Source organism: Amphiprion ocellaris, chromosome 19, assembly GCF_022539595.1.
Source record: "Amphiprion ocellaris isolate individual 3 ecotype Okinawa chromosome 19, ASM2253959v1, whole genome shotgun sequence".
Classification (NCBI taxonomy): domain Eukaryota; kingdom Metazoa; phylum Chordata; class Actinopteri; family Pomacentridae; genus Amphiprion; species Amphiprion ocellaris.
In genome coordinates, this window is record NC_072784.1 from 23,947,271 (window position 1) to 23,975,110 (window position 27,840).

General features: G+C 41.9%; 1 protein-coding gene across 1 annotated transcript in view; it reads left to right on the forward strand.

The window, feature by feature from the left end:
- The first annotated feature begins 6,257 nt into the window (after window positions 1-6,257).
- Window positions 6,258-27,840, forward strand: part of mettl22 (methyltransferase 22, Kin17 lysine) — a 28,832-nt gene continuing 7,249 nt past the window's right edge. The window contains exons 1-9 of the mRNA XM_055005422.1: window positions 6,258-6,445; window positions 12,168-12,331; window positions 12,729-12,930; window positions 14,331-14,473; window positions 17,480-17,520; window positions 23,921-24,065; window positions 24,858-24,929; window positions 25,670-25,723; window positions 27,302-27,382. Coding sequence (XP_054861397.1) covers window positions 12,226-12,331; window positions 12,729-12,930; window positions 14,331-14,473; window positions 17,480-17,520; window positions 23,921-24,065; window positions 24,858-24,929; window positions 25,670-25,723; window positions 27,302-27,382 — 844 coding nt within the window. The 5' untranslated portion in view covers window positions 6,258-6,445; window positions 12,168-12,225. The remainder of the gene's footprint in view (window positions 6,446-12,167; window positions 12,332-12,728; window positions 12,931-14,330; window positions 14,474-17,479; window positions 17,521-23,920; window positions 24,066-24,857; window positions 24,930-25,669; window positions 25,724-27,301; window positions 27,383-27,840) is intronic.

Consider the following 27,840-nt stretch of genomic DNA (forward strand, 5'->3'; position numbering starts at 1 on the left):
GCTGGTACACAGTTGACAGCCCTATTTGATAACTGTTAGAATCCATATTATGGCAAGAACCAATCAGCTAAGTAAAGAGAAATGACAGTCCATCATTACTTTAAGAACTGAAGGTCAGTCAGTCCGAGAAATTGCAAAAACTTTGAACATGTAGTCACAAAAAACAACAAGCTCTACAACAAAGCTGGCTCATATGAGGACCGCCTCAGAAAAGGAAGCCCAAGAGTCACCTCTGCTGCTGAAGGTAAGTTCATCCGAACCACCAGCCTCAGAAATTGCAAGTTAACAGCACCTCCAATTAGAGCCCAGATAAATGTCACGCAGAGTTCTAGTAGCAGACACATCTCTACATCAGCTGTTCAGAGGAGACTGCGCGAATCAGGCCTTTATGGTCAAGTAGCTGCTGAGAAACCACTACGAAGGAAAAGCAACAAGCAGAAGTTTGGGCCAGGAAACACAAGGAATGGACATTAGACCAGTGGAAATCTGTGCTTTGGTCTGATGAGTCCAAATTTGATATCTTTGGTTCCACCCACCATGTCTGTGCAATGCAGAAAAGGTGAATGGATGGTCTCTACATGCATGGTTCCCACCATGAAGCATGGAGGAGGAGGTGTGATGGTGTGGGGGTGCTTTGCTGGTGACACTGTTGGGGATTTATTCAAAACTGAAGGCACCTTGAACCAGCATGGCTACCACAGCATCCTGCAGCAACATGCCATCCCATCCGGTTTGCATTTAGTTGGACCATCATTTATTTTTCAACAGGACAATGACCCCAAACACACCTCCAGGCAGTGTAAGGGCTATCTGACCAAGTAGGAGAGTGATGGAGTGCTGTGTCAGATGACCTGGCCTCTACAGTCACCTGACCTAAACCCAATTGAATAAAAGGGGATGTAATTTTGTTTGTAAATGAACAGACTTCGTGGCCCAAGGGGAAGGTGCCTAGTTTGTAAGAATTTTGCAGGAAATTAGAAACTGGAGGGGTAGCTGGTGCCATAAACCAGTGACCAGTGTCAGATTATGCTACTGGGAAGGAAGAACTGAAAGCAGAGCTTCCGACAGAGCTTCTGTCTTGGTCTTTTTATATGCGGCTGTAAGCAACCTGTTACTGAGGTGTATGATTCCACTTACATGTTTACGCTTGAGGATGCTAGATTAATAAATTAAAACATCATTGTTTACCATAGACATTCCTTTTTAACTGACGTAGAACTTAACCAAATTTACATGTTGTGAAATTTACGTGCTGCAAAATAGACTGTTCCAACTAGATGAAACCAATATTTGGCATTTTTACAATTATTGGTATCGTTGTTTTATTGTTTTATTTTGTTTTGTTGTTTTTGTTTTTTTTTTTGTTTTTTTACCACAAAACAAATTTCACTGCACTGCTGTAGCTCTGATGCAGCTCTCGCTATCTCTCTCTCTCTGTAGTCACTCTCTGGTCTCTAGCATGTTTTGCTCATAGCAGTAACTGATTGACTGTTGCATGTCACAAATAACAGCCAATGGCTGTGGCTAGAGTTACTGCTCAGAGATGTGCTGTGCCTAGCCTTTTTTTAGCCTAAAAAATGCTGCTGAAAGCATAAAAGACAGCAACACTGCAGTATTTGAAACTCGGTATCTACAAACGAATTTGGGGTTAACAATATGATACATATGAAGGCAGAAATTGCTTCAAGTCACTTTGTTTGAAGGAATTCACGGGACATACAATTTCACTGAACTGTTTTTTCAGGGGGCTGCACAGTGGCGTAGTGGTTAGCACTTTTGCCTTGCAGCAAGAAGGTCCCTGGTTCGCGTCCCGGCTTTCCTGGGATCTTTCTGCATGGAGTTTGCATGTTCTCCCTGTGCATGCGTGGGTTCTCTCCGGGTACTCCGGCTTCCTCCCACAGTCCAAAAATATGCTGAGGTTAATTGATTATTCTAAATTGCCCGTAGGTGTGAATGTGAGAGTGCTCGTTTGTCTTTGTATGTGGCCCTGCGACAGACTGGCGACCTGTCCAGGGTGTCCCCTGCCTTCGCCCGAGTTAGCTGGGATAGGCTCCAGCACCCCCCCGCGACCCTAGGGAGGATTAAGCGGTGTATAGATAATGGATGGATGGATGTTTTTTCAGGGGCTGCACAGTGGTGTGGTTGTTAGCACTTTCGCCTTGGAGCTAGAAGATCCCCGGTTCCCAGGATCTTTCTGCATGGAGTTTGCATGATCTCCCTGTGCATGCGTGGGTTTTCTCTGGGTACTCCAGCTTCCTCTCAAAGTCCAAAAATATGCTGAGGTTAGCTGATTATTCTAAATGGCCTGCTCCGTGGATGGATGTTTTTCTTCTGCCTGAGAATTGCTGTTTAAGACCAGAAAAACAGCAACATTACTTTTTGAAACTCAGTATTTACAAACAAGTTTTGGGTTAATATTATATTTAAATATGATAAATGTGAAAGCAAAAGCTGTTTCAAGTCACTGTGTGAGGGAACTCACATGGCACATAAAGCTGGCCATTTCAGCCAAAGACATGCCAGGCCATATGGGGGGACCCATCTGTCGCTGACCGGCGGGTTGAGAAGGACAGAAGAGGTAGAGGGGATAGGGGTGGGGGAGGGGGAGGGGGAGGGAGAGGGAGACGGTAGAAGAGGTGGGGTGGGGGACAAGGAAACATATAACACACATTGGGATACATGCATGATAAGAGTAACACAGATGACACATACAAAGTACAAGCCAACATTGAAACCGATTCATAAATTTATTGTTATGGTGTAAGGATCTGACATTAAATACAGTCATGGAAAAAATTATTAGACCACCCTTATTTTCTTCAATTTCTTGTTCATTTTAATGCCTGGTACCACTAAGGGTATATTACTTAAAGAATGCAATGAACACGACAAAAAAATAAAAAATAAATGCAGCTGATTACATAATACTTTATGTCCTATTTGACGTGCTTGACTTAATTGTATTCCCAGGGTATATAAGAGACCATTTCATGTCATAAGCAGCACTACACATGCAAAGGCCCAGAGTGGTGTCCTGCTTACATTCAAGCCGTAGCGCAACTCAGAAATTGTCAGCTCTCACGTAATGCCTAAAACAAAAGAATTATATGAAGCCACAAAGGCAACTATCTTGGCACTGCTGGAAATTGGCACGAGTGAGAGACAGATAGCAAAAAAAAATGAAGATCTTGCAAGACAGCAGTTCATTACACCAAGAAAAAACAAGCCGAACATGGTACTACCAAATTACTAGCTGGTCGCAGCAACAAACCTTTTTCTACTCTACGAGATGACCGCACACTCATCCGTTCCTTTGTCAGGAATCATTGTCAGACCTCCAGGGACCTTAAAAATGAGTGGGCACTGTGGAGATATGTGACTTGTTCGGCAAGGACGGTTGGAAACCGACTTCTTGAAGCTGGTCTGAAGTCACACAGGGCACGGAAGAAGCCCCTCATCCACGAAAGGCAGAGGAAAGGCCGGTTACTCTTTGCTGGGGATCACAAGGATTAGACTGTTTATGATCGGGCTAAGGTTCTCTTAAGTGATGATTCCAGTTTTTGGTTGATGTCCACTCCAGCCAACTTACTTACATACATGGAATGCCTAAAAGCAGTTTTTTTGGCAGTACAATGCCATAGCTATTGATCTAAGCACTTAAGTGATTTTGGTTATTATCAAGAAAACCATGGAAAATGACTAGATATCAGCTCTTAAATTAAACTCTTATGAGCTATTTTTGTTATCTTTATATTTGTCCAAACAAATGTACTTTTAGTTGTACCTTGCATTAAAATGAACAAGAAATTGAAGAAGACAAGGGTGGTCTAAAAATGTATTCAATGACACTCACACACACACACACACACACACACACACACACACACACCCACACACACACACACACCCACACACACACACACACACACACACACACACACACACACACACACACACACACACAGGATTTGAAGACAAACAGCAGCTATGCATGTACAATGTAGGCTAATCTATTTTAGCAATGTTAATAATAAAATTATGAAATCATCCATCCTTGTTTATGAGGTGTATCCTGTTTATGTCAATCCACTAATGTAACTGAGAATAAGACGGTACAGTTCAACTGCATCACAAACTACCTCTGTCAACAAATCAAGGCCTCTGAAACATTTAATAAAGATTCATAAGGATCTTAGAAATCTCAAAATACATACATATCAATTATTTTCACATTTAAACATAATGAGGCAGGGCTGTGTTGCCTGAGCTTTCAATGACAAATTTATTTTCAATAACATTCGTTTTTTTCAATAACAGCCTGTACTGTCTATGTTTTTAGCGCCACAGGTTTCACCATGTTCCCCAGCTTCCCCCACAGTCCAAAAACATGAAATCATTTTTAATATTAAATTATTTTTAATATTAATTCCAATGCAATTTAAAAGTGAATCTTAATTATTACTTACTTGCATGAATATAAATCTTAATTTATATGCTCTGATTCGAACCTGCCTGCCTTGTAGTTTTTCCCACCAATCAGAAGCGGTTACCAGGCGAAACCGATTCCGCCGACCCTTCACCTCCTTTATCGATGTGGGCTTGCGCAAGCGGAGAGGTCAGAGGTAGGAAAACATACTTTTACAAGTAACTTCATCCACAACGTGACATTTATAATTACGAGTACAGAACATTTTAAATGAACATCCTCTTCTGTCCAGCAGGTGGCGGAAATTCCTCACCAACTTCTGCAAAACTTCCTGAGACAATCCAGACTGCGCATGCGCAACACTGATAACGCCCTCCTATCATGGCCGCGTGCATCGTCTGCTGGTGTTGGTGAGTTAACGTCAAACCATTTGTTTGTGATTTAAATGTACTTTGGACATAGTCATCAATTCACTATGAAGCATTGATAGTTTTTATTGTATTCTTTATTTCTTATGCACCCGTTGAGTTAGCATACACAGGTTAGGCTCTCGCCGGTGTTTCAGTTTAGCTGGTGATCATGTTAACTGGTTAGGATCACTAATGGTTAAACCCAGTGAAACGAACTCCAAATGTTTAGATTACATTAGATTAGATTCTGTTTGTCATTGCGCAGAGAACAAGTACTAATGCAGTTTAGCGTCTAAACAGTAGTGCAAAAGTAGCAGTAAAATCCATTAGTTACGTATGGTACCTACAGTATGCTACCGTATGGACAAAACGCTATGAACACATTAATATATGAATATATTGTTAAAGATATATAGATATAAATAGTGGCATGAGCAGTGTAAACAGTATACATAGTATGAATAATATAAACTGCATAAACACTATGATATATATGGTGTACATGTACAGGATAGGCAGGATGAAGACTATAAACAGCATACACTATTTATATACAGTAAAGGGAGCATATGCCGTAGTAGCAGAATTTAGTAGTTTATGGTGGCATATTCGTTATATTCATTAAAATGATGGCAGCCGAAACTGACGGGTTAAAATGAGAGAACACTAAAAAAAACACGCATTTGCTTCTCCACGCCTTAACCTCTTATTTCACACAGTGTAAACCGTTAGCAACATTAAAAAAAAAAAAAAAAAAAAAAAAAAAGGAACGGGATTCGATCCTCTTTGGTCTTCTAAACATTAGTATGTGTCTGCAAATTCGGAGGCTGCACTCTCTGGACCGCACTTCTAGGACAGCACATTAGAGCATTCTTTTCAAGACAAGTGCACGACTTACGGTTGTAATATTAAATATTAACTCATACAAGACAAACTAACCCAGGGAACGATATTTTAATACATCAGATGGGATGTAATTTATGCAAAATGAGTGTAAAGAGATGCAAATGTACTAAATAGTGTGTGTGGGTGTATAAACACAATTTTTGAATCTGACAAAACTCCATGGAACATTCACAGACACTTGAAGGTCGCAACTGTTATATTAATAGAATAGAATAGAATATTTATTGTCATTATACAATGTATAACGAGATTGCAGAGCTTCTCCTGTTCAGCGCAAGGCGATCTTAAAGATAGTGCAAAAACAATGTATATACATATATACAGTATAAATAACAGAGATAAATAACGGAGTGAATATAAATAACAGTGACTGAGACAGTGGTGTATATTGCACAGATACACTATGTTGTTGGCTTTGTGTGAGATGTGAGAGTTCAGGGTGGTGATGGCTCTTGGAAAGAAACTGTGTTTAAGTCTGTTTGTCCTCGCTTTAATGCATCTGTAGCGCCTTCCAGAGAGCAACAGCTCAAAAAGCTGAGAACCGGGATGTGAACTGTCCTTGATGATGTTCTGAGCTCTGCTGAGGCACCGGGTGGAGTAGATGTCCATGAGGGAGGGGAGAGGACAACCAACAGTCCTCTGTGCTGCTTTGACTGTCTTCTGAAGCCTCGCTTTGACTGCCTCAGTGCAGCTCCCGTACCAGGTGGAAACACAGTACATTAGCAGGATCTCTATGAATGAACTGTAGAAGGCCAGCAGCAGCTTCCTGTCCAGGTTGTTTTTTCTGAGGACTCTCAGGAAGTGTAGCCGCTGCTGAGCGTTATTTATGACAGCCGTGATGCTGTCTGTCCAGGAGAGGTCATCGGAGATGTGGACTCCCAGGAACCTGAATGTGTGGACTCTCCACACACTCGCCATTGATGTAGAGGGGGGGAGGGTCAGTTCTGTTCCTCCTGAAGTCCATGATGATCTCCTTTGTCTTTGAGGTGTTTAGTGTCAGGTTGTTTACTGAACACCAGGTTGTGAGTTTCTGGACCTCCTCTCTGTAGGCTGTTTCATCACCGTTTTGAGATCAGATCAACCACTGGGTGTCGTCAGCAAATTTGACGATGATGTTGTTTCTGTGGGTCTGTCTGCAGTCATAGGTGTAGAGACAGTACAGGAGGGGGCTCAGCACACAGCCCAGCTTAAGCAGATTTACAAAATCAAAATTCAAGTATTTATAAATTTTTCCTGTAAAATTGTTCGAGACTATACTACAGGTTTACATTATCCATTATCTAACGTATTTATGGACTACCCTGTTTGACTAACCCGTGCTTAATGAATGTTTCCCTCTCCCCAATGGCAACAATGGGCAAAAATGAGAATGAGCCCATTTCAGACTCAACAATAAACTTTGGTAAGTTACATAAAGGTTAGATGTGTGATCTAGAGTGATGAACAGGCAACTCGCTGAGTTTTTCCAGGGTGCGTGAGGAGGGTGAAACAGACCCAAACAGAGCTAACTGTAGTAAAGTGACCGACTTTGAGCTTTAAAGGATGATTTCACAAAAAATATGCTTATAATTTAAAAGATTTAAAAGATTGTGCCTCTTTTAGATCGTTTTGCTAATATACATATACCTGAAATAGACCTAATCTTAGAACTGGACCAAGGCTAATTTTTTCAACATTACAAAACAATGTCATAATTCAAAGACTAACCATGAAAACACATACTGTAGAGGAAAATGTACTTTCACTGTTTAACCTTATTCACAGCAGACATTTGGAATCGTCACAGATGGAATAACTGAAGTCCATAAAGGTTCTTAGTAAACTATGACAGAGAACCAGTAGAACAACAACAGCAGCAGCTCTACTAGGAGTTTTACAGCCAGCATTAATACATCCCTGCTTTAAAGTGGGACCAGTCGAGATACCTGCAACATTATTAACATCATTAAAACAGTGAAGCAATGCTTGATAAACAAGCATTCATGCTGAAGGTTATTGCTACATTAATGTACTGACAGACAGTTTTCATTTCAGCATGCTTATATGAATTGAAGAAGTATTAATCAATATGCTGGCTGTAGATAATTATCATCTTGGAGTTAGGCTGCCAAAAATCATGATCAATTTAACAAATAACCTGACAAGCTAAGAGTTGGTTTTGCAGCAGCTATCAGTAGCAAAAACACAAATGTTTGCAGTGCTTAATGACAAATCCAAGCATAGTTTGTTTCTGGCTTTGTTGTGCAATTGAAGACATCAGAAATGTTTATAACATTAAATAATAAAATGATCCATGATCAGAACTCACGAATGAGCTGTCGTCCATCACGGCGAGAAATCCTGCTACTTTCTTTACCATCGACTCAGCAGGTGACACAAACACCACAGTCCTAGAAGTGCAGAGAATGCAGCCTCCGGGTCTCCTTATAAATGACAAGTGCTGGTAATTGATTCTAAACTACAACAGGATTTCAATATTATTGTGCTTGCAGATTTTTTTCCAGTTTGGTTGTATGAATTATCTTGGCTCACATAGCAATATATATTACGACAGTTATATTTAGGACATTGTGTATTCAGAGCAGCACATCAGATCAACAAAACTCCATCTAAGCACTGTAGTCGACATCACAAAAATTATGCAATACTCGGCAAACACAATCCATATAAAATACGGTAATACAATCACAGAATAAACTCAAACAGAAGGTGCTTGGCTTGCCAAGATAGGGGACAATGAGCTGTCCTGATAGAAATATGGACAGAAAGTCATTCAAACAGGTTTTTGTAAATAGTCACTGCACACTAACTTGTCACTCACAACACACTGACCAAAAACACTTAGACCAGACATCAGTGTTTTCTTTCTTGAATAGGAATACATGTTTTCACTGCATTTACTGTACTAAAGTGTATATACCGTGCATGAGTCACTAAACTGCTTTAATTTTCTTTTATATATATATATATAAATATATAAATATATATATATATATATATATATATATATATATATATATATATATATATATATATATATATATATATATATAAAGACCCTTTCTAAAAAATTAGAATACCATGGAAAAGTTTATTTATTTCCATAATTCCATTCAAAAAAATTTAACTTTCATAGATTATAGATTCAGGGCCCACAATTTAAATGATTTCAAGTATTTATTTGTTTATTTTTACATAATTTGGGCTTCCAGCGCATAAAACCCATGAAAACAAGAATTCAAAAAATTAGAATACTGTGAAGAAATCACCATTTACTTCTCAGTTTTTGCAGAAAAGAAATTAGGATCACATCAAATCAATCAAAATATGGTACCTTCAAAACGATATGTCAATCTTCAGTACTTGGTTGGGAATCCCTTTGCCTTAATCACTGCCTCGATGCGGCATGGCATTGAAGCAATCAGCCTGTGGCATTGCCTGGGAGTTATGGAAGCCCAGATTTCCGTGTTGCTTGCTGTCAGCTCTTCTTTGTTTTTGGGTCTGGTGCCCCTCATTTTCCTCTTGATAATGCCCCATAGATTCTCAGTGGGGTTTAGGTCTGGCGAGTTGGCTGGCCAGTCAAGCACTGTGATGACATGGGCATCAAACCAGGTTTGGGTGCTTCTGGCAGTATGGGCCAGGTCCTGCTGGAAGATGAAATCTGCATCTCCATACAGATCCTCAGCAGAAGGAATCATGAAGTCCTCTAAAACATTCTGGTAGTTCTGCGGTGACCTTGGATTTAAGAAAGCAGAGTTTACCAACACCTGCACTGGACATTGCACCCCAAATTATGACTGACAATGGATATTTCACACTTGACCTAAAGCAGCTTGGGTCCTGTTCCTCACCCGTCTTCCTCCAAACCCTTGGACCTTGATTCCCGAATGAAAGGCACACTTTACTTTCATTGGAAAAGAGAACCTTGGAGCACTGGCCAACAGTCCAGTCCTTCTTCTCCTTGGCCCAGTTGAGACGCTTCCTACGTTGGCTCAGGCTCAGAAGTGGCTTGACACGAGGAACCCGACAGTTGTAGCCCATCTCCCGGATGTGTCTGAATGTGGTCGTTTTTGAAGCTGTGACTCCTCCTCATTCCACTCTCTCTGGATCTCTGCCAGATTCTTGAATCTTCTCTGTTTGATAATCCGCTGAAGTCCACGGTCATCTCTTTTGCTGGTACATCTTCGCCTGCCACTTTCCATTGATATGCTTGGACACAGCACTCTGTGAACAGCCAGCCTCCTTAGCTATGAACTTTTGTGGCTTACCCATCCTATGGAGGGTATCAATGATGGTCTTCTGGCCAGTTGTCAAGTCTGCAGTCTTCCCCATATTGAACCAAACTGAGACGATTGAACCAAACTGAAACAATTTAATGACACCTGGGGAAACCTGTGCAGGTGCTCTGAGTTTAGTAGATGATTAGTGTGTGACACTCAGTTTAAAACATTCATGCCCTGCAAAATGTGGGCTGATTGCTTCACAGTGTTCTAATTTTTTGAATTCCTGTTTTTGTGGGTTTTATGAGCTGGAAGCCCAAATTATGTAAAAATAAACAAATAAATACTTGAAATCATTTGAATTGTGGGCCCTGAATCTATAATCTATAAAATTTTAACTTTTTGAATGGAATTATGGAAATAAATAAACTTTTACATGGTATTCAAATTTTTTGGAAAGGGTCTGTGTATATATATATGTGTGTGTGTGTGTGTGTGTGTGTGTGTGTGTGTGTGTGTGTGTGGTGTGTGGTGTGTGTGTGTGTGTGTGTGTATATGTATGTATGTGTATATATATATATATATATATATATATATATATATATATATACACACGCGCACACACGTTTGCATACAGTAATCTACTTGTGCAAACTAGAAGGATGAAATAAAAAATAAGTTCCTGAAACTCTAGGAATGCACAAATAATAATAAAACACTGGCATAGTACAATCACTCATACTGTACAATGGTGTGAGGGTTCTAACTTTCCTCTCTGTCCTGCAACATCAGTTCATTTCTGGTGGTGTATCTTGAAAGGTCTCCTGTTGATTTTTAAACTAACTGCAGTGTCTGTGATGCCAAAATCATTCCATTATTGGAATTATTATTATTACATTTTACTGTAAATACACTGCTAAGATTTTCTACATATTTCAGTTTATTAAAACAATGTGTCAATATTTGAAAAATGTACTGCATATTTACACATAAACTGTGTTATGCAGGTGATGAAGTATGAATGAAAAAAGAGTTTAGGAGTTTTTTTAAATGTGGTCATTGAATGAAACTTGGGAGAAAGCCGTGAAATGATTTACAGTTTGATCTACATAGACTGCTGTGTGTCTAGTTTTGACAATGTGACATCAGTTTCTCAACCTGAGTAAAGCTCGAAGTTTTCCTCTGTATCTGTTACAGCGAATGTACTAACACACAACGCAACAGTGGACATGCTTTTGTGTTGATTGTTTTGCTTTGTAAGGTAATAATTAGTTTTCTTCCTCATTAATGAAAAGGTACCATCTGTCTGTGTTAAGTTGTGGCTATCACCAGTTGACATGGGTGTGTTTTTTGAATCATCACCAGGTGTTAAGCTACTGACAGAATGACAGAAAGATCTATAGAGATGAAGCAGGACATCCATCGAGCCAGTCGGTGGCACATTGAGTAAGACGCTAGTGTCCTATTTCTGTTACAGGATTAAATTGTTTCAAGTCCTGTGACGGTACTTGATGAGTTTTTTTGTCCATCACATTTCCTTTTACTGTCTGGTAGATGATATTGACCAGATTTACACTTATCATTTTTGGCGAGGTCTTCTTTCTTCTTGTTCTCTCCTGCTATTGGAGACTGTGCGTGGTCTTCAACGATGTTTAGTGTGTAGTGTGATCCAGCATCCCTATGAATGCCAGGATGCAAGGTTTTACAGTAGAGCATTTCAATGCAACAACAACTTCCCTGTTAGTAGTTGGTGGCTAATCAATGTATATTATGGCCAGTTCATGCTTTGCACATGTTCACAAAGGTACGGATTACAAAAACTTTCCTTGAAGGTCGAACCCCTCTGTGGACGTCCATGTGCAGCCCAAACTTCTTGACCATGCTGACTGCACATAATGCAAGGAAAACAAATGGTTCCTGATACAAATGCTTGTTTGGAGGAGAGACTATACAAGGAGACTGTTCATTGTCCACATCTAATTGAAATAGTCACTGCCAGACTTTGGAGGTGGCGTACAGAATCTTAACACAGTAGGAAGTTCAAAATTGAAACGGTTTGTACAGACCAGCATAGACCTATTTAAGTATCCGTTTTCAAAGTCCAGAATGGTATGCTCACATGGATGTGGAAAGCAGTAGCTGGCCTCAAGGTTGCAGGAACTGAAAACTTGAGTTCTAACTGTCAGTTTATCTGTGTCTTCCCAGGTGAGGAGTAGCAGTTGGTTGGAGTGGTCAACTGTTCCAAGACTATGAATGATCAGCTATGGACCAGATCACTTTTCATTATGACACTGTGCTCTCAGAGGTTCATATGCTCTTGCCTAGTGCACAGCACCTTATGACACGCCTCAACGGTGTTGGACAGCCTGGTGTGTATGATTACATTTCTATTTTTAGACCTCTTATTAAGTGTTGTCACATGCGCGTGTTGGTAGCTAGGTAAGTAGAAAAATGAAAGCATGTGAGACACATTTATATCATGAATCATAGTCAGGTATCAATTTAGGGAGCTTCAACAACTTTCTAATTGTTGAATCAACAGCAAATTACAGACTAGGTGCAAATGCTGATTTTGATCTTATCATGTGTCCTAGTTGATGAGGCTTTTGTGCACCGAATATTGTCAGTAACGCTGTGAGGGAGCCATGCTGCGTTCAGGTTGAACAGTATATGTTTGCATTTTTAAATGCAATCTTAAGGGTATTTCTGAAAATGTGTGTCTATGTTTCCCCTTGCTCTCCAATGTTGCTGTATTTGTCTGTCCAGTGTTCATGTCCAAATTCAAGATCTTGGGAGAAAAACACAATAATGACCAAGGCAAAGGTATGGTAAAAGAAGAGAAATACAAGAACCCAGGGGGATCCAGTGGAAACTCTAAGACAGGCACTCATGGAGAAAATGCAATTGAAGGTGGGGAAGAAAATGTGCCATTTTTGGATGAGGATGGGGACTTTGACATCATGCATCGGTATGGAAAAAAACCTTTGATTAGTTTAGTAGTAAAATCCAGGGAGATATTCTGAGAGTGTCAATAAGTAAAAGAAAAAGATCTTTTATTTAAGTTTTTTTTAATTAGGTTTTGTTAGTAAATTTATTTCAACTCAATTCACAATTATATGGAATGCAGTACACACAAAATAACAGAAAATGTTGACAGAATAACACAACCCTAATTTATGCTGATCAAAAATTTCTAAATCACTTTTAAGAAAGTATGCCGTCGTGAATCTGCATATTTTACGGCAGTGGTTCCCAACCTGGGGTCCTGGTTGTAAGGTAGACGTTGTGCTACAAGCCCAGTTAAATCAAAAGTCGCTGTCTTTCTAGCTGCAGAAATAACATGGGTGTCTATGAGCCGCCGGCTGTGCGACGAGTGAACAGGGACCGTCTGCAAAATGCAAAACGGCTGCAAACAGCGAAGAGACACAAATATTCAACAAATTTACTGCAGCCAGCAACTGACTCCTGCTGGTCATACTACAACTCTTGGTTTGATATTAAATATTTTTTCTGATAATTTTAAGGATTTTTTTAGTAAAAAACAAACAAACAAAAAAAAACCTCTTATGCACTGTAGTGTCACCAAATTTACTGCAGCCATAAACTCTCTCCTCCTCATCATAGTACAACTCTTGAACTCTTGGTTTGATATAAAATATATTTTTGTAATTTTAGGGAATTTTCTATTAGTAATACAATTCAATACCTTACCTCTTATGGTTTGTAGTGTACTTATGTGGTGGTGGTGGTAGGAGGGTAGGCGCCGCGCTGGAGGGGCGCTGGGGCTGGAGTGCAGCTTATGGGGGGGGGGGGCTCCAAGCCAAACAGGTTGGAAACCACTGTTTTATGGGATGCAACAATGTAGAGTTACGACTAAGCCATTTTAAAGCCAAAATCAATTATTTTCAAGAGGGAATAAAAAGTTAAATATGAAATTTTTATACATCAATATTAGTCTTTGGGGGTTTAATAGGGACTTTAAACGCAATGGTTCTAAGTTTGTTGTTTTCAGTCTAACGTGCTGTAGCTGCACTGTAATCATACAACCATGTTGCTTCATATGCTTTTAGTGTCATTAACATACAACAGTATTTGCATGAATAGTTTTTGGTGAAAATAAAATGCTTTTTGTATTTATATTGAATGTATCTCAATCTAACTAATGTTTTAAGCTAATTATTACTGCAATAACTACTGACCAAAAAGCGCAGTCCTTGTTAACATGAAATGTTACTTTAGAACAGTGCTGATAAAAATAGAATTATATTTAAAAATAAAATTTGCTGAGTAAAAATGGCATTTACAGCTTTGGTTGATATATTCTTTCCTTTCATAGATGCATTTGATGCTGTTCTTTTGATTTTTCAGACCGCGGAAAAACCCTTTGGAAGCTAGTGACCGAGACTTGGTCTGTCCAGTCATTCTCAAACAGTCCAGTCCTGTACTGGAACAAGAGGAGGAAAATACAGACGATGAAGAAGGTCATTGCTTCAAAGATGTTATAAGGATTGGTAAGAACTTCAATTTTATAGTGTTTTTGTAAAACAGTGTAGAGAGTATCAATGCAATAATGGGAATGGCATCAAAAGAATGCCAATAGATGAATGCAATAAGGAGAGAACATACAGTGGTGGACAACAGTTTTCCGACACCCTTATAATTTTTTACAGTCTCAAATATTATCATGAAATATTTGTGGCAAAATCTTTATTGTGTTTGAAAAGGTGGGGCTGCATTACACAGGCACAAACAAATACAAATGATTTTTTGTTATTGATTGTTTCCAAGAAAAACTAACAAAACTAAATTCTTGACAGTTTAAATATGTCATTTCTCAACATTGTCAGTATCAAAGTCAACAAATAACAGACAATGTGTTCAAAACTGAACAAAAAATAAATTAACCATCACATCATCATATTAATATTTAGTAGTTCTGCCATTAGCATGCAGTAGAGTTCTAATCCTGGCTGGCATGTTCCTCAGGAGCCTTTCACACTGTTGAGGGGTAATCTGTTCCCATTTTCCTTGAATTACTTCTTTTTGTTCTTCTAAGTTCTTTGGTTTACACTTTGAAGCAGACCTTTTGATAATCCACCACAGATTTTCAATGGGGGTCATGTGTGGGGATTGACCTGGCCACTCTAAGACCGGAATACTGTGCTCTTGCAGCCAAGTTCTACTGGCCCTGGATGTGTGGCAAGGGGCATTATCTTGCTGAAATATCCAGTTTTGACCTTGAAGAAGAAGAGAGCATGTGGATTTGGAGTTCAGTGCACCATCACAGACAGTGAGATGAGCAACACCAGCAGCACTAATGCATCCCCACACCATGATACAGCCTCCATCATGCTTGACAGTAGGTACTGTACATGCTGGACATAATACTTATCCTGGCCTTCTGCGTACCCTCACATTCGCAGGAGGAAGATAAAGCTGGGAACTGGATTCATCTGACGACAGAATCTTCTTCCAATTTCTGGCTGTCCAATTCTTGTGTGTTTGGGCCCAATGACGTCAGGCTAACCTCTCTCTCTCATTGATCAGGGGGTTCTTGACAGCCTTGTAGGACCTTGAGCCATGATCCAAAAGTCATCCATGTATGATGCAGGTGGAACACTGGACATCAGTTTGTTTGACCACTACTGCTGAAGCTCCTGTGATGTCATTTGGCGGTTTTCCCTGCACATGCGAATCAGGATGCAACCATTTTTTGTTGAAGAAACCTTTGGACGCCCAGCTCTTGGTTTGTCTTCCAAGCTGTTGGTTTGTCTGTATTTCTGCAGAGTGTATCCAAGTGCTGAAGGACTGCGTCTGCACTTCCTGGCCATTTGGCGACAGCTGTACCCTTCCCGGTTGAGAATTTGTATCTTCTAAATAAATCTTCAGGCATGTTTCTTGCGTTAGGTTTGTTGTTTTAGCCATTTTTGTCTCTGAAGAACTTCCAAATTTCCACACACATCAGGACCGGCGGCATATTTGATATTTTAGGGAAATTGCACATGTGTGTGTCAAATTGGCTCCATAGCGCCACCTGGAAATTTTCAAACATTTACTACGGCCAGTACGTGTCACCTAGAGTTATAAAATTTGATACACACATATAAACATATAACTCGTCAAGACACACAAAAATGTAATTGACACCTATGCCCAAAACCCAACGGGAAGTCAGCCATTTTGACATGTGTCATACTTTCGACGATTTTTGGAGCAATTTTTGCACATTTTGAAAGGTATAAACTCAAATAGGGTGTCTCCGACAGAGCTGAAAATTGGCCAGAAAGTACACCAGGCATGGGTGACCAAAAGTTATCAAAATACTCCGCAAAAGTCTGAGGGCGTGGAAATGGCAGCCCCTGGATTTTGACAATTCACCATGAATTCGCCGTGAAACAGGAAATGTTGTGTAACTGCCTTGTTCATGCCCAAATCTGCCTGAAATTTTACATGTATGATCAGATTCTGGCCCTGATGACATTCACATGCAGATATACAGTAACAGTCATAGCGCCACATGGTGGATGGAAGGAAGTGCCATGTAACTAACTTGTACATGCTCCACTCTGCCTCAGATTTTACATGTTTGATCAGAGTCCAGTCCTGATGACATTCACAGACAAGACGTACAAAAATTTACCTCACAACAATACCTAAGGTACAACAGGAAGTCAGCCATTTTAAAATATGTGTAAATTTTTGGACGACTTTTTTTCCAATTTTTGCACATTTTCAAAAGCTATAAACACAAACAGGGTAACTCCAACAGAGCTGAAATTTGGCCACAATGTCCACCAGTCATGGGTGATCAAAAGTTATCAAAATGCTCCGCAAAAGTATGAGGGCGTGGCCATGGCGGTTGGTGGAAGTTCAACATCTTGCCATGACACAGGAAATGCAGTGTAACTCGCCTGTACATCCTCCAATCTGCTTCCAACTTTACGTGTGTGATCAGACTCCAAACCTCATCACATCCATATACTGAAATACAGTCATAATCATAGCACCACCTGGTGCATGGATACGACGTGCTGCATTTCTAGCCTGTACGTGTTCCAGTCAGCTTGAAACTTTACAAATCTGATCAGAGTCCAGCCCTCATCACATCCATAGGCTGACATACGCTCTCGGTCGCAGCCCCACCTGGTGGACATGCTTGGATTCACTGACCAGCAAGGATGCGAGGACCCGTTCAACGCTGCTTGTAGCTTTAATCTAAGTTCATTTCTGGTTTGGATGCTGAGAATACTTGTTTATATATAAATTTACTTTATCATAGTGTTCTGTCGTTGACATGCAATGCCAACCCATATGTGCGTTTTACAGCCTAAATGCATACACATACAGCAGTAAACTGGTATCATCTGATGACAGTTGGAAGACATGGAGAGACACTGGAAAGGATACACAGAGTGACAATCATTTATATATGAAGTATATGTGGTGCTGCATACAGTTAATAAGGAATCAAGTTGGGCACTGCTTGTGTTTAATCTATGAATTCAATCTATTTACAGAGCACACTATGGCCACACCCTTGGAGGATGTTGGCAAACAGGTGAGTAAAATTTCGTCCATTTAATTCTATTGTGGCATCATGCACCTTAAACATTTTCAGTTCCTCAAAAAAAAAAACTGTGCTTGTGACTCGACCATGAGCATGCAAGAGGGCTGGAAGATGTACATGAAAATATACAGTCATCCCTCGTCTATTGTGGGGGTTACGTTCCAGACCCTCCCGCAGTAGACGAAAATCCACGAAGTAGCAACCATATTGTAACCCTTAAATATTGGTCGACTCACCCATCTCCAGGGCTGTGGGTCAGGCGGGTTAGAATTATTTTGTGTTTTTATGCTAATGTCCTTTGCTGTCTTCCATGCTAAACCTCCCTAGCATGATAGGACAGTTTTCTGCAGGTTTTACTCACCGCTCAGCACAACAAACACAGACCGCCCTCGTACCGACTCTCCCGCTGTACCACAATTAAATCAGCTGTACCAAAAACAATAAGAATGCAGAACCAACATCTGGGACACCGAGCAGGGCAGTAAGCAAATGCAAAACAATAAAATATCTGACCAAATAATCAAGGAAATAAGATCCAAGGCACAACATAAACACCAAAACAATAAACAAAATAAAGTAAATGCAAATGAACACAATCATACACAAATCTGATGCAATGGATTTGGTGGAACGCGGTGGAGTTATGTGATGATCAGCTACGTTTCTCTGTGAATCTGTCTGTCCTGTGCAACATTACTCAAAAACGGACCAACGGATTTGGATGAAATTTTCAAGGAAGGTCAGAAATGACACCATGACCAAGTGATTAGATTTTGGAAGTGATGCGGCTTATTGTCTGGATCGCCGGATTTGTTAAGGATTTCCCATTGCAAGATACAGCGGCCAGCACGGCATCACTGTAACTATGACAACAAGTGAACAAGTTCCCTGCTGACGATCATGTGATCCTACTACAAATCCACCGTTGCCAACTTACCGGAAATGATACAAGGAACAGTTGATTGACTGATTAAATTGTGGGGGTGTTTCTGAGTCCCATCAATTCCCGCCGCCCGCTACATATTTAGGTCAGGCGATTCACGCACACATGCATAACACACGCCTGTGTTCAGCGCAAGATCAGAGAATGAACAGTCTTGGTGGAGTATTTCACTCTCTGTGTGCTTTTCTTGATATATATTTTAAGACTTTATAAACCCTCTCCACGCACTGCACATCACCGCAGAGCAACATTATGTGCAGCGATCAGACGTCTGTGTGAAACGGACAAGGCCAGATACTGAATGCGGCTATACCATATGCACTATACTCAGGGGAGACAGAGGAGACTGATGCTACGGCCGCTGAGCTACTCTCCACTAGCGTACAGAACCCAGCTCTGTACGCTACGCATTTTATTTGGATTAAATATTCTTCTAATATGTTTTAATTTTTTTTTTCGTCTGCATTTGTTCTCATTGTTTAACTCCACAAAAGAGGTGTCAACATTGTATGGGATTGATGCACATTTTAGTCTTGCAGCCAAATATTTTAATATTTAGTGCGTGTGTGTGACCATCACCGGCCCTCCCTGAAAGCTAAGCGGATATTCTTTATTAGAATTCCCTATGATGAGCCAGGGAGGGCAGTGCTACACCTCAGTGATGTGTGGGGGAAACAAAGACTGGACAGGACGAACAGGACGAACAGGATGAAAAGGGATAGAAAATAACAGGTGGTGCTATTGCAATTAAAGATTGTAAGGTGGTGTGTTATTCCCAACTACTAACTGCCCATCAATAAAACAGAAAGAAAGAAAAAAAATTAACTAAAAAAAGAAAACCAACACAAAAGAAAAAGAGATTCAATAAATAAATAAACAAGTAGTACTGAGCACCATAATTGTGGATGTCTTGACAGTATAGAATAGGATGGAATAGAATAGGCCAGAAGAGGATACTAGTGAAGGAGAGAATAAGTTTAGGGTAGAGAGTCTGGAGAGATTCTCAGCACATTCTGGCGGGTCCCATCATTCGTTGAAATGGGACTCGGCAGTAGCTGGCGAGACCTGGTCAAACATGCAAGTGTGAAGGACCCCGAAGCCCAGAACAGCAATCACGGCAAGGCAGGGCCAAGCCAACAGGGCACCCCTCCCCCCGGGCCGTAGGAGCCACAGGGCGGCACCCCCAGAAAGCCACCGGGGCCACCGTGAACGACGCGGACCCGGAGAACAAGAGGGAGCAGCTACCGACACCCCCAGCGCGCCAAGACCGACCCAGGCAGCCCGGGGCACAAGGACCCACCCGCCACCCAAACCCCAACCCCGCCCACCCCAGCCCCCACCAGACCACCCACCCCACCATCCCGCCCGCCCACCCCCACCCCCTCCCCCACCCCCGAGGGGGCCAGCGGCCCCACACAGCCAGGAAGCCAGACACAGGGGCTGAGCGGCCCGCCGAAGGGATGGCAACCAGCCCAGCACAAAGCAGGCCGCCACCGGGAGCCTGCCAGAGGAAATCGGAGCCGGGACCCGATGCGAGTCCAGAGGGTAAAAATGGACAGTGTGGTGGGGCCCTGCGACGCCGACAGGGAGGCACCCCGCATACACCCCGCACCAGGCCCCAGGTGAGCGCAGTACACCCAGGGCCCCCACTCCCCGCAACGCGTCCTGACAACCCACCAGGACAGAGCCACCACACGCCACCAGCCCGCAGTACAGCTACAGCGCCCACCAGGACGGCCAATCCAGCCCTCGCAGCCCACCAAGAGCCACCGCACCAGCCTGGACCCGTCGGGCACGCAAGAAAACCCTCCCCGACCAAAGCCCCCAGGTCCTGGGGACCCCCCAGCCACAGCAACACGGATGATGGTCCGCCCCCACCACCCCATAGCCATAAGGGGGCCGGGTCCCACCAGCGAGGCCATATTAGTGAAATCCCCCCATTACTCCCTATTAATACGTCTCCCGATTCCAGACTGGAGACATTATCCCTGCACCGTGGTAGTGTAACCCTGAGTGTCATGTGGTGCGTTAAAAGTGGAGAGGCTGGGTGAGGCGTCCAGGGGGCAGGCCAGAGGACCACAGAGGATGGCTACTCTGCAGCCTACCCTGACCCAAGTTCCCCGAGCCGTCCCAGACCTACCCCTAAGGTGTGAGTGTGTGTGGTGCATTAAAAAGAAATTAGAGAGCAGGGGAGGCAAGCAAGAGGGTGATGGGGAGGAGACAAGGCCATAAAGCCCTGCCATCCGCCCCACCACAGAGCCCATCATTCCCGCCCCCACCTGCTCTCAGGGCCCTAACTGTCGTGTCCCTATATGTGCCTAAGAGTTGCTATGTACAGTGATGTGTGAAGTATGTGAAGTGCACAGTAAGAGGCAGTCTGGTGTGGATCCGGCCCAAGAGGACAGAGCAGCGGGGGAGACAGGTAGTAAGACCACCGGTAGTGATGCAGAGGGCCCCCAGAGCCCGGAGGCAAGAGGCCAAGGTGGGTCCACATGAACCCGACCGGCCCAGCCAGCACCAAAACCCCCAGAAGTCACAGCGCTAGAGCAGCGCCCTGGTAGGCGCCACAGCCCCACCACGGGCCAGCCGCACGCAGCACCCTGCCCCGGAGGGAGGACCAGGCCGCATCACCAGGAAGCAAGGGCCATGAGCCCCCACGCCCACCCCGGAGCCGGCGCGCCCACCCCGCAGCATCACCGAGACCCCACCCACCCCACCACACCCCAGGACCGCACCGGGCCCGGACAGAAGCTCCCAGCCAGCAGAAACTGATCTCCAGTGGCGGCACACAGACAAGTACCAATGCCTGTGCCCAGATGAACCAGAGCCACCCCCCCAGAGAGACCACCAGGCCCCCATGCCAGACCCCCAGGCAGCGGAGGACCCCCAGACCCCCCAGGGGAGGGAGAGGGACGAGGACGAGCGGCCAGGCAGGAGAGGAGGGAGGAGGAGGGAAGCAGAGCAGGAAGGGACAGGGGAGCGACCGGAGGGCCGACCCACCCCAAACCCCAGGGCCAGCCAGGGCGCCCCAGAAGAGACCAGCCGCCGCCACCCCCAAGGCCCCGGGAGAGCGCACAGACCCAGCAGAACCAGGGCTCAAAGGGAGAGACATCGGGGACACTCACCCCCAGGCAGAGGGGCCCGAGCCACGCAGGCCCCGCAGAGCCAGAGAGCAACCCCAAGAGCAATAGGGAAAGGACACCACCAGTGCATGTACACAGCCTCGAAGTCCATGGTGCCATCCTACTTAAAAAGGCAGAGGGTTAATAAACTGAAATAAAGCAGACAGAAGTCAGACCATACACACAGACAGAATAATAATTACAATTTTATGAGGGAAGTGGCATACGCCCACATACAAGCGGAGGCTATAGATTAATATTTATTGATTTAATAAATGGAGACCATTTTTCTTTGAAGGAGTCCAATTGGTTTTTTCTGATAGCAGATATTCTCTCAAGTGAAATGTGTTCTGTGAGGAGTTTCAGCCAATGGATGATGCTGAGGGCTTTCTTATCTTTCCAGTTAACGAAAATAGTTTTTTTGGCAATGGCGATAGCTGCAAGTGTGGGTTGGGTATGAATGTCTGGTAGGGCTGTTTGCGTTAGATCGCCAATGAGGCAAACGTTTGGGGAATGCGGAATCCCGCAGTCCAAAATATTGGAGAGTTTCTGTGTGATTGTTACCCAGAATTGATAGACGGGTGTACAAAGCCACAGAGCGTGAAAGTAAGTGTCAGTCATGTTTTGGGTGCATTGCGTACATGTGTCTGAGCGCGAGAAGCCCATTTTATACAGTTTATATTGCGTTATATGCATTCTGTGAAGCACCTTAAATTGAATTAATTGTAAGTTGGTGTTTTTAGTCATTTTAAATGTGTTTTCACAGATCTGGGTCCAAAAGTCAGAGTCAAAGGATTTGGATACGTCTTTTTCCCATTTTTGAGTTGGTAGGTGTATAGAGTGTGTCTATGAAAGTGAACTATAAATTTTTGAGAGATTCTTCTTATTTCTTGGAGACAATTTCACAATGTATTTGACAAATTCAGGTGGCTGTAAATCCGTTGGCTGTAAAGTAGTCTGAAGCAACGGAATTCTACTTGTAATCGTCTTCTTTACCTGTAGGTACTGGAGATAATTTCCATTTCTTACTTCAAATGTTTGGAATAAGTTTATATATGTCCTAAATGTGTTATCATCAAGAAGGTGATGGAGGTGAGTGACTCCTCTCTCTGCCCATGTGCTGAAATAAAGAGCTCTTTTGTTGTTTGCAAAATCAGGGTTGTGCCAGATTGGGGAGAGTATACTGGGTTTTAATTGGGAGCCTGTGATTTCCAGTGCTTTCCACCAATATTTAATATGTTTTAATGATTTATTTATTTATTTTTCAACATATTTTTTTATATTGTTTTCAGTTTTTTAGGCTAGAAAATGCGTATTTTACCGCAAAAATAATTAAAATAATCTAACGATCACAGAGCCGTCTATGACTGAACTGTGGTGCTGCAATGTGCCATGGGAGTTTGGGGTGTTGGGGGTTTAAATGTCATCATGTGGTTAGTGTTTCAGTGTTACTAGTGCTTGTGTTTTATTGTGTTTTTGTGGTTTAGTCAGTCTAGTTAATTTGGTAAAGTGTTATTTTGTCAGGACCGTGAGTGTGAAGTGTAGTGTGTTTGATGACTTCCTGCCACATTTGTACCGAAGTCTCTGTGTCAAAATAAAAGCATTTAGTAGTTGCATAGTGCATAAAAAGCAGATATCTGTCCTCCAGTGATATTTTTCAATGCAATACCATAATAAGTGCAGAAAAAATATCTGCACCGCCAAATTCCGCAATATAGCGAAACATCCACAGTACCAAACGCAATTTAAAAATCCGCAATACAGTGAGACCATGAGAAGTGAACCGCGATATGGCGAGGGACCACTGTATCTGCAATTTATCTGTGATTTGCAAGTAGTCATCAGTAGTGCTCACAAATTGTTTTCATGAAGTAGGCCTCTGTTTTTTACACAGTCTAAAAGTCACGATATGCAGAATATTTTACTCCAGACACTGAATGCAAGTGTCAAATGAGATTTTTCTGTCGGTAATAATTCCATTTCTTGAATTAAAAAAATATATCAACAAATCGTGGTCAGACATTGTGACCTCACTGTATTCATCCTTTGTCAAGATTTGTCACACAAACTTTTTTCATCTGAGGTTTCTGACCAAAGAGAATGTGATATAGATAAACATCTACATTCTGATATAAACAATGACCAAGCTGTGAAGTGGAAATACAGACTGTTAAAAATGTTTGGCTGAGTTAAATGTATCTCCTTTTGAATTGCATCTTGTGTTGATGCAAAAGCTTAATTCTGGACTGTACTGTGAATTCTGCGCATAAGTGGTGGTTTGTATTAAGAAGGCGTTAAAGCATTGTGTCTTTTTTGTTTATATCAGGTATGGCGGGGGGCGTTCTTCCTGGCTGACTTCATCCTCTCTGAGCCGGCCCTCTTCAGTGGAGCTACAGTCCTAGAGCTAGGTGCAGGAACAGGCTTAACCAGCATCATCATGGCAACCATAGCCAAAAAAGTGTACTGCACAGGTATAATCCTGTCAATGCTATCTTTATTTACACTGATTGGCTGCTGTCTTCAGTATGTTTGATTATCTTCTTAATCCAATAAGAATTCTGTTAATGTAACCGAATCAGCTTAAGCACATAAAGTTGTGGTTGGTTAGATGGTCTTTAACAAGTCCCGACCATTGCTCAGAAATATCTTTTTTTTTTTTTTACAACGTTAGGTAGAGGACAATGTAACTGACAAAATTACATGTAAATGACCTAAGTATTGATCAAACACTACTAGTTTCCTTCTCTGTTATTCTTGGGATATAAACTGAGAAAACCTTAGTCATGAACTAACTTTACTGGCACACAATCCCAAACTCTTGCGTGTGCTGCTCCAAGCCAGGGTTTTAAGATTTCTACACACTTCAGAAGTGTAGAAATCTCTATGTTGGGTGGAGAACACATCTTTGGTCAGGATGGATGGCTGAAATTGTGAGGAAAGGGTGTTTACAAATTTCACCACGACTCTGTGGGCATACTCAGAGAAATTTTTCAACCAGCTGCACCTCCTGAAATTCCCTCCTCACTTGCTGACTACTGTCTCTACCCCTTTTCACACAGAAATCACCCTATAATCAAGCAAAGAAGATTGCTCGGATCGCTACATTTGCTAATATTTGCTTTTAGATTGTACCGAACAAGCAAGTGAAATGCTGCTGTAGAGCAGATGTTAATGATTAGGCATTCTCTTGTATTCTCTGCAGGGAACTTGATCAAACAACAGACATCACACTGTTTGTCTCCTTTTATTTCCAATTTTGACAGATGTGGGTGAAGATCTTCTAGGCATGTGCACAAGAAATGTAACATTAAATAAATGCAAAATGGAGCCTGCAGGTAAGATGAGATTGTCAGTTTACTCTCTGTTATTCCCTCATTTCCTCTTCAAATATTTCTACTTTCCACTGAATCCCACTATGCTGCGGCATTGGCAAAAGCAAAGAAAAATTAAGCACATAAATTAACCAGGTATTCTTATGGTGAAAAACTCATATCCTTGAGGCAGTTCAGTTTAATTCAGCTCACCATCCAGTATGAGGCACCAATCAAAATGGCTTGTTGAGCTCATGTCCCCCATCTACCCTGCCGCTAACCTGATGTGTGCTTTCATCAGCTTCTGGTTTGTCAAAATTGCCATTTAAAGTCAGAGGGAGATGTTTGTTACTTTTTCCTACATTTATTAATTTTTGAATGCTTATCTATTTGAAAGGCTTGAAAGCAGAGTGGTCTAACCCACTTTCTGTAGTTTTTGAGAAAATGGGTTTAAAATTTTGAACATTCAAAGCGCCACTGTAATGCTATATTTGGGTTTTGGGTTTGATCACTTTGCAGCTAAAATGTAGAGAAGAAAACATTACAGAAATTATATAATACTCAGTTTGGATTTTTTGTGGGTTAGACCACTCTGCTACCCTGTCATTTATTTGTAGGATTTCTCATGTCTGACACATTCGATTGGTTATTTATTTGTTTTATTTAAATGCTCATTTATAAAATGTTGTTTATCGATTTATGAAACAAAAGATAAGCTTCTGACAGTCTAACACAGGCCTAATACCATCTTTTCTCATTACCAGGTGGGGAGGTGAAAGTAAGAAAGCTGGACTGGCTTCAGCATGGCCTTTGTACAGGTAACAGACACATATTATACATAACCAACCTCCTATGAATATCCAGTACAGTAAAAAAAAATATTTGCCCCCTTCTTAAATTTTTTTTTTTGCATATTTCTAAACTTTAACATTTAAGATCATCAAACAAATGTAAATATCAGACAAAGATAACTCAAGTAAACACAAAAAGCAGTTTTTAAATGATGATTTTTTTATTAAGAAAAAAAAATATTCAAAGCTACCTGGCCCAGTGTGAAAAAGTAATTGCTAACTGGTTGGGCCATCCTCAGCAGCAACAACTGAAATGAAGCATTTTCTACAACTGGCAATGAGTCTTTCACATCTCTGTGGAGATATTTTGTCCCACTCTTCTTTGCAGAATTGTTTTAATTTCGCAACACTGGAGGGTTTTTGCGCATAAACGGCCTTTTTAAGGCCATGCCACAGCATTTCAATTGGATACAAGTCTGGACTTTGACTAGACCACTCCAAAACCTCCATTTTGTTTTTTTAAGCCATTCAGAAGTCGACTTGCTGGTGTGTTTTGGATCGTTGTCCTGCTGCAGAACTCCAGTGCACTTCAGCTTGAGGTCACAAACTGATGGCTGAAAATTCTCCTTCATGATTTTCTGGTAGAGAGTAGAATTCACGGTTCCATCAATCACAGCAAGTTGTCCAGGTCCTGAAGCAGCAAAGCAACCCCAGACCATCACACTTCCACCACCATGTTTGACTGTTGGTATGATGTTCTTTTTTTGAAATGCTGTGTTACTTTTACGCCAGATGTAACAAGAAACACACCTTCCAAAAAGTTCAACTTTCGTCTCATCAGTCCATAGAATATTCTTCCAAAAGTCTTGGGGATCATTCAGATGTTTCTTTGCAAAAGTAAGATGAGCCTTTATGTTCTTTTTTGTCAGCAATGGTTTTCAACTTGGAACTCTGCCATGGATGCTATTTTTGCCCAGTCTCTTCCTTGTTGAGTCATGAACACTGACCTTAACTGAGGCAAGAGAGGCCTGCAGTAACGGCTGGGTCGGCAGGACAGAGGCTGGCAGGCAGTGCAGCCAGCAGAAACTGCAGGCAGAGTAGACATGGATTAAACACGACTCAGGCAGAGAATGTATACAAAGAAGTGTACCAAAAGACCAGGGCAACCTGTCCCCGTAGCAGACGCTAGAATCTGGCAGGGAGGTGAAGGGCGAGCCCGGCTTTATCCCCGGCTGTTGGCGGATCTGATCCAGCTGCGCTCCCTCTGCAGCTGGAGCCCATGAGCCCTGATCACTGATGCAGTCAGAGGCGCAGCACAGAGGGGGGCGGGACCGAGAGTGAGTGGTTACTAACCAAGATAAACTACACAGACAGATGAGAAAGCAAGAAGTGAGGAGAAAAGGAGGGACAGAGAGGAGAAGAAAGACAGGGAACCAGACTAGGACTCTGACACAAAGTACATACTAATAGTAGTAACATCAAAAAAGAGACAGCAGTTTTCATTCTTGGTTTGAAACATTGGTCTGTTTGACCTCAGTTTGGGTATATGAGTTGCTGCTATATTAGGAACTAACCAGCTTCTTACCATTTGTTTCATCTTTGTAGATGCTGATATGGAGTTTAGTTGGACAGAAGAGGAAGTAGCTGATCTTCATAACAGCACAAGCTTCATCATTGCTGCTGACAGTAAGTTCTGAAGCTGATGAATATACCACTTCTTTTCTTTGCCGTTGAACTGAAACAGAATCGTCACAATGAAATTGAGGATGAACTGAAAATGTGTTATGGCTGAAATAAAATCTTGGCTTGGTAAATTTTGTCTTGTTGCATGCAGTGAAGTTACAGATTGGTGTTTGGTTGTGCAATCATTACTGGCCAAAAGTGAAGTCCTGTCCTCTTTTCCCATATTCTCTTCTCAAAATACACAGGAAAGACATCACAGTTTTGGGTTAACTGCGATGCATTTGAAGTCCTAGTCAAAAGGTAGTTATTTTAGAAAGCTGGTTATTGCAGTGAATTGTTCTCTCCACAATAACCTTTCCTAAAGTATCTTGCAGGGATAACTGACAACAAACAGCAGCCTGGGAATTTGCTGTCAAGCTGCCCTAATTTAATGCGCCAAATTCAAACTACACAACTTGTTT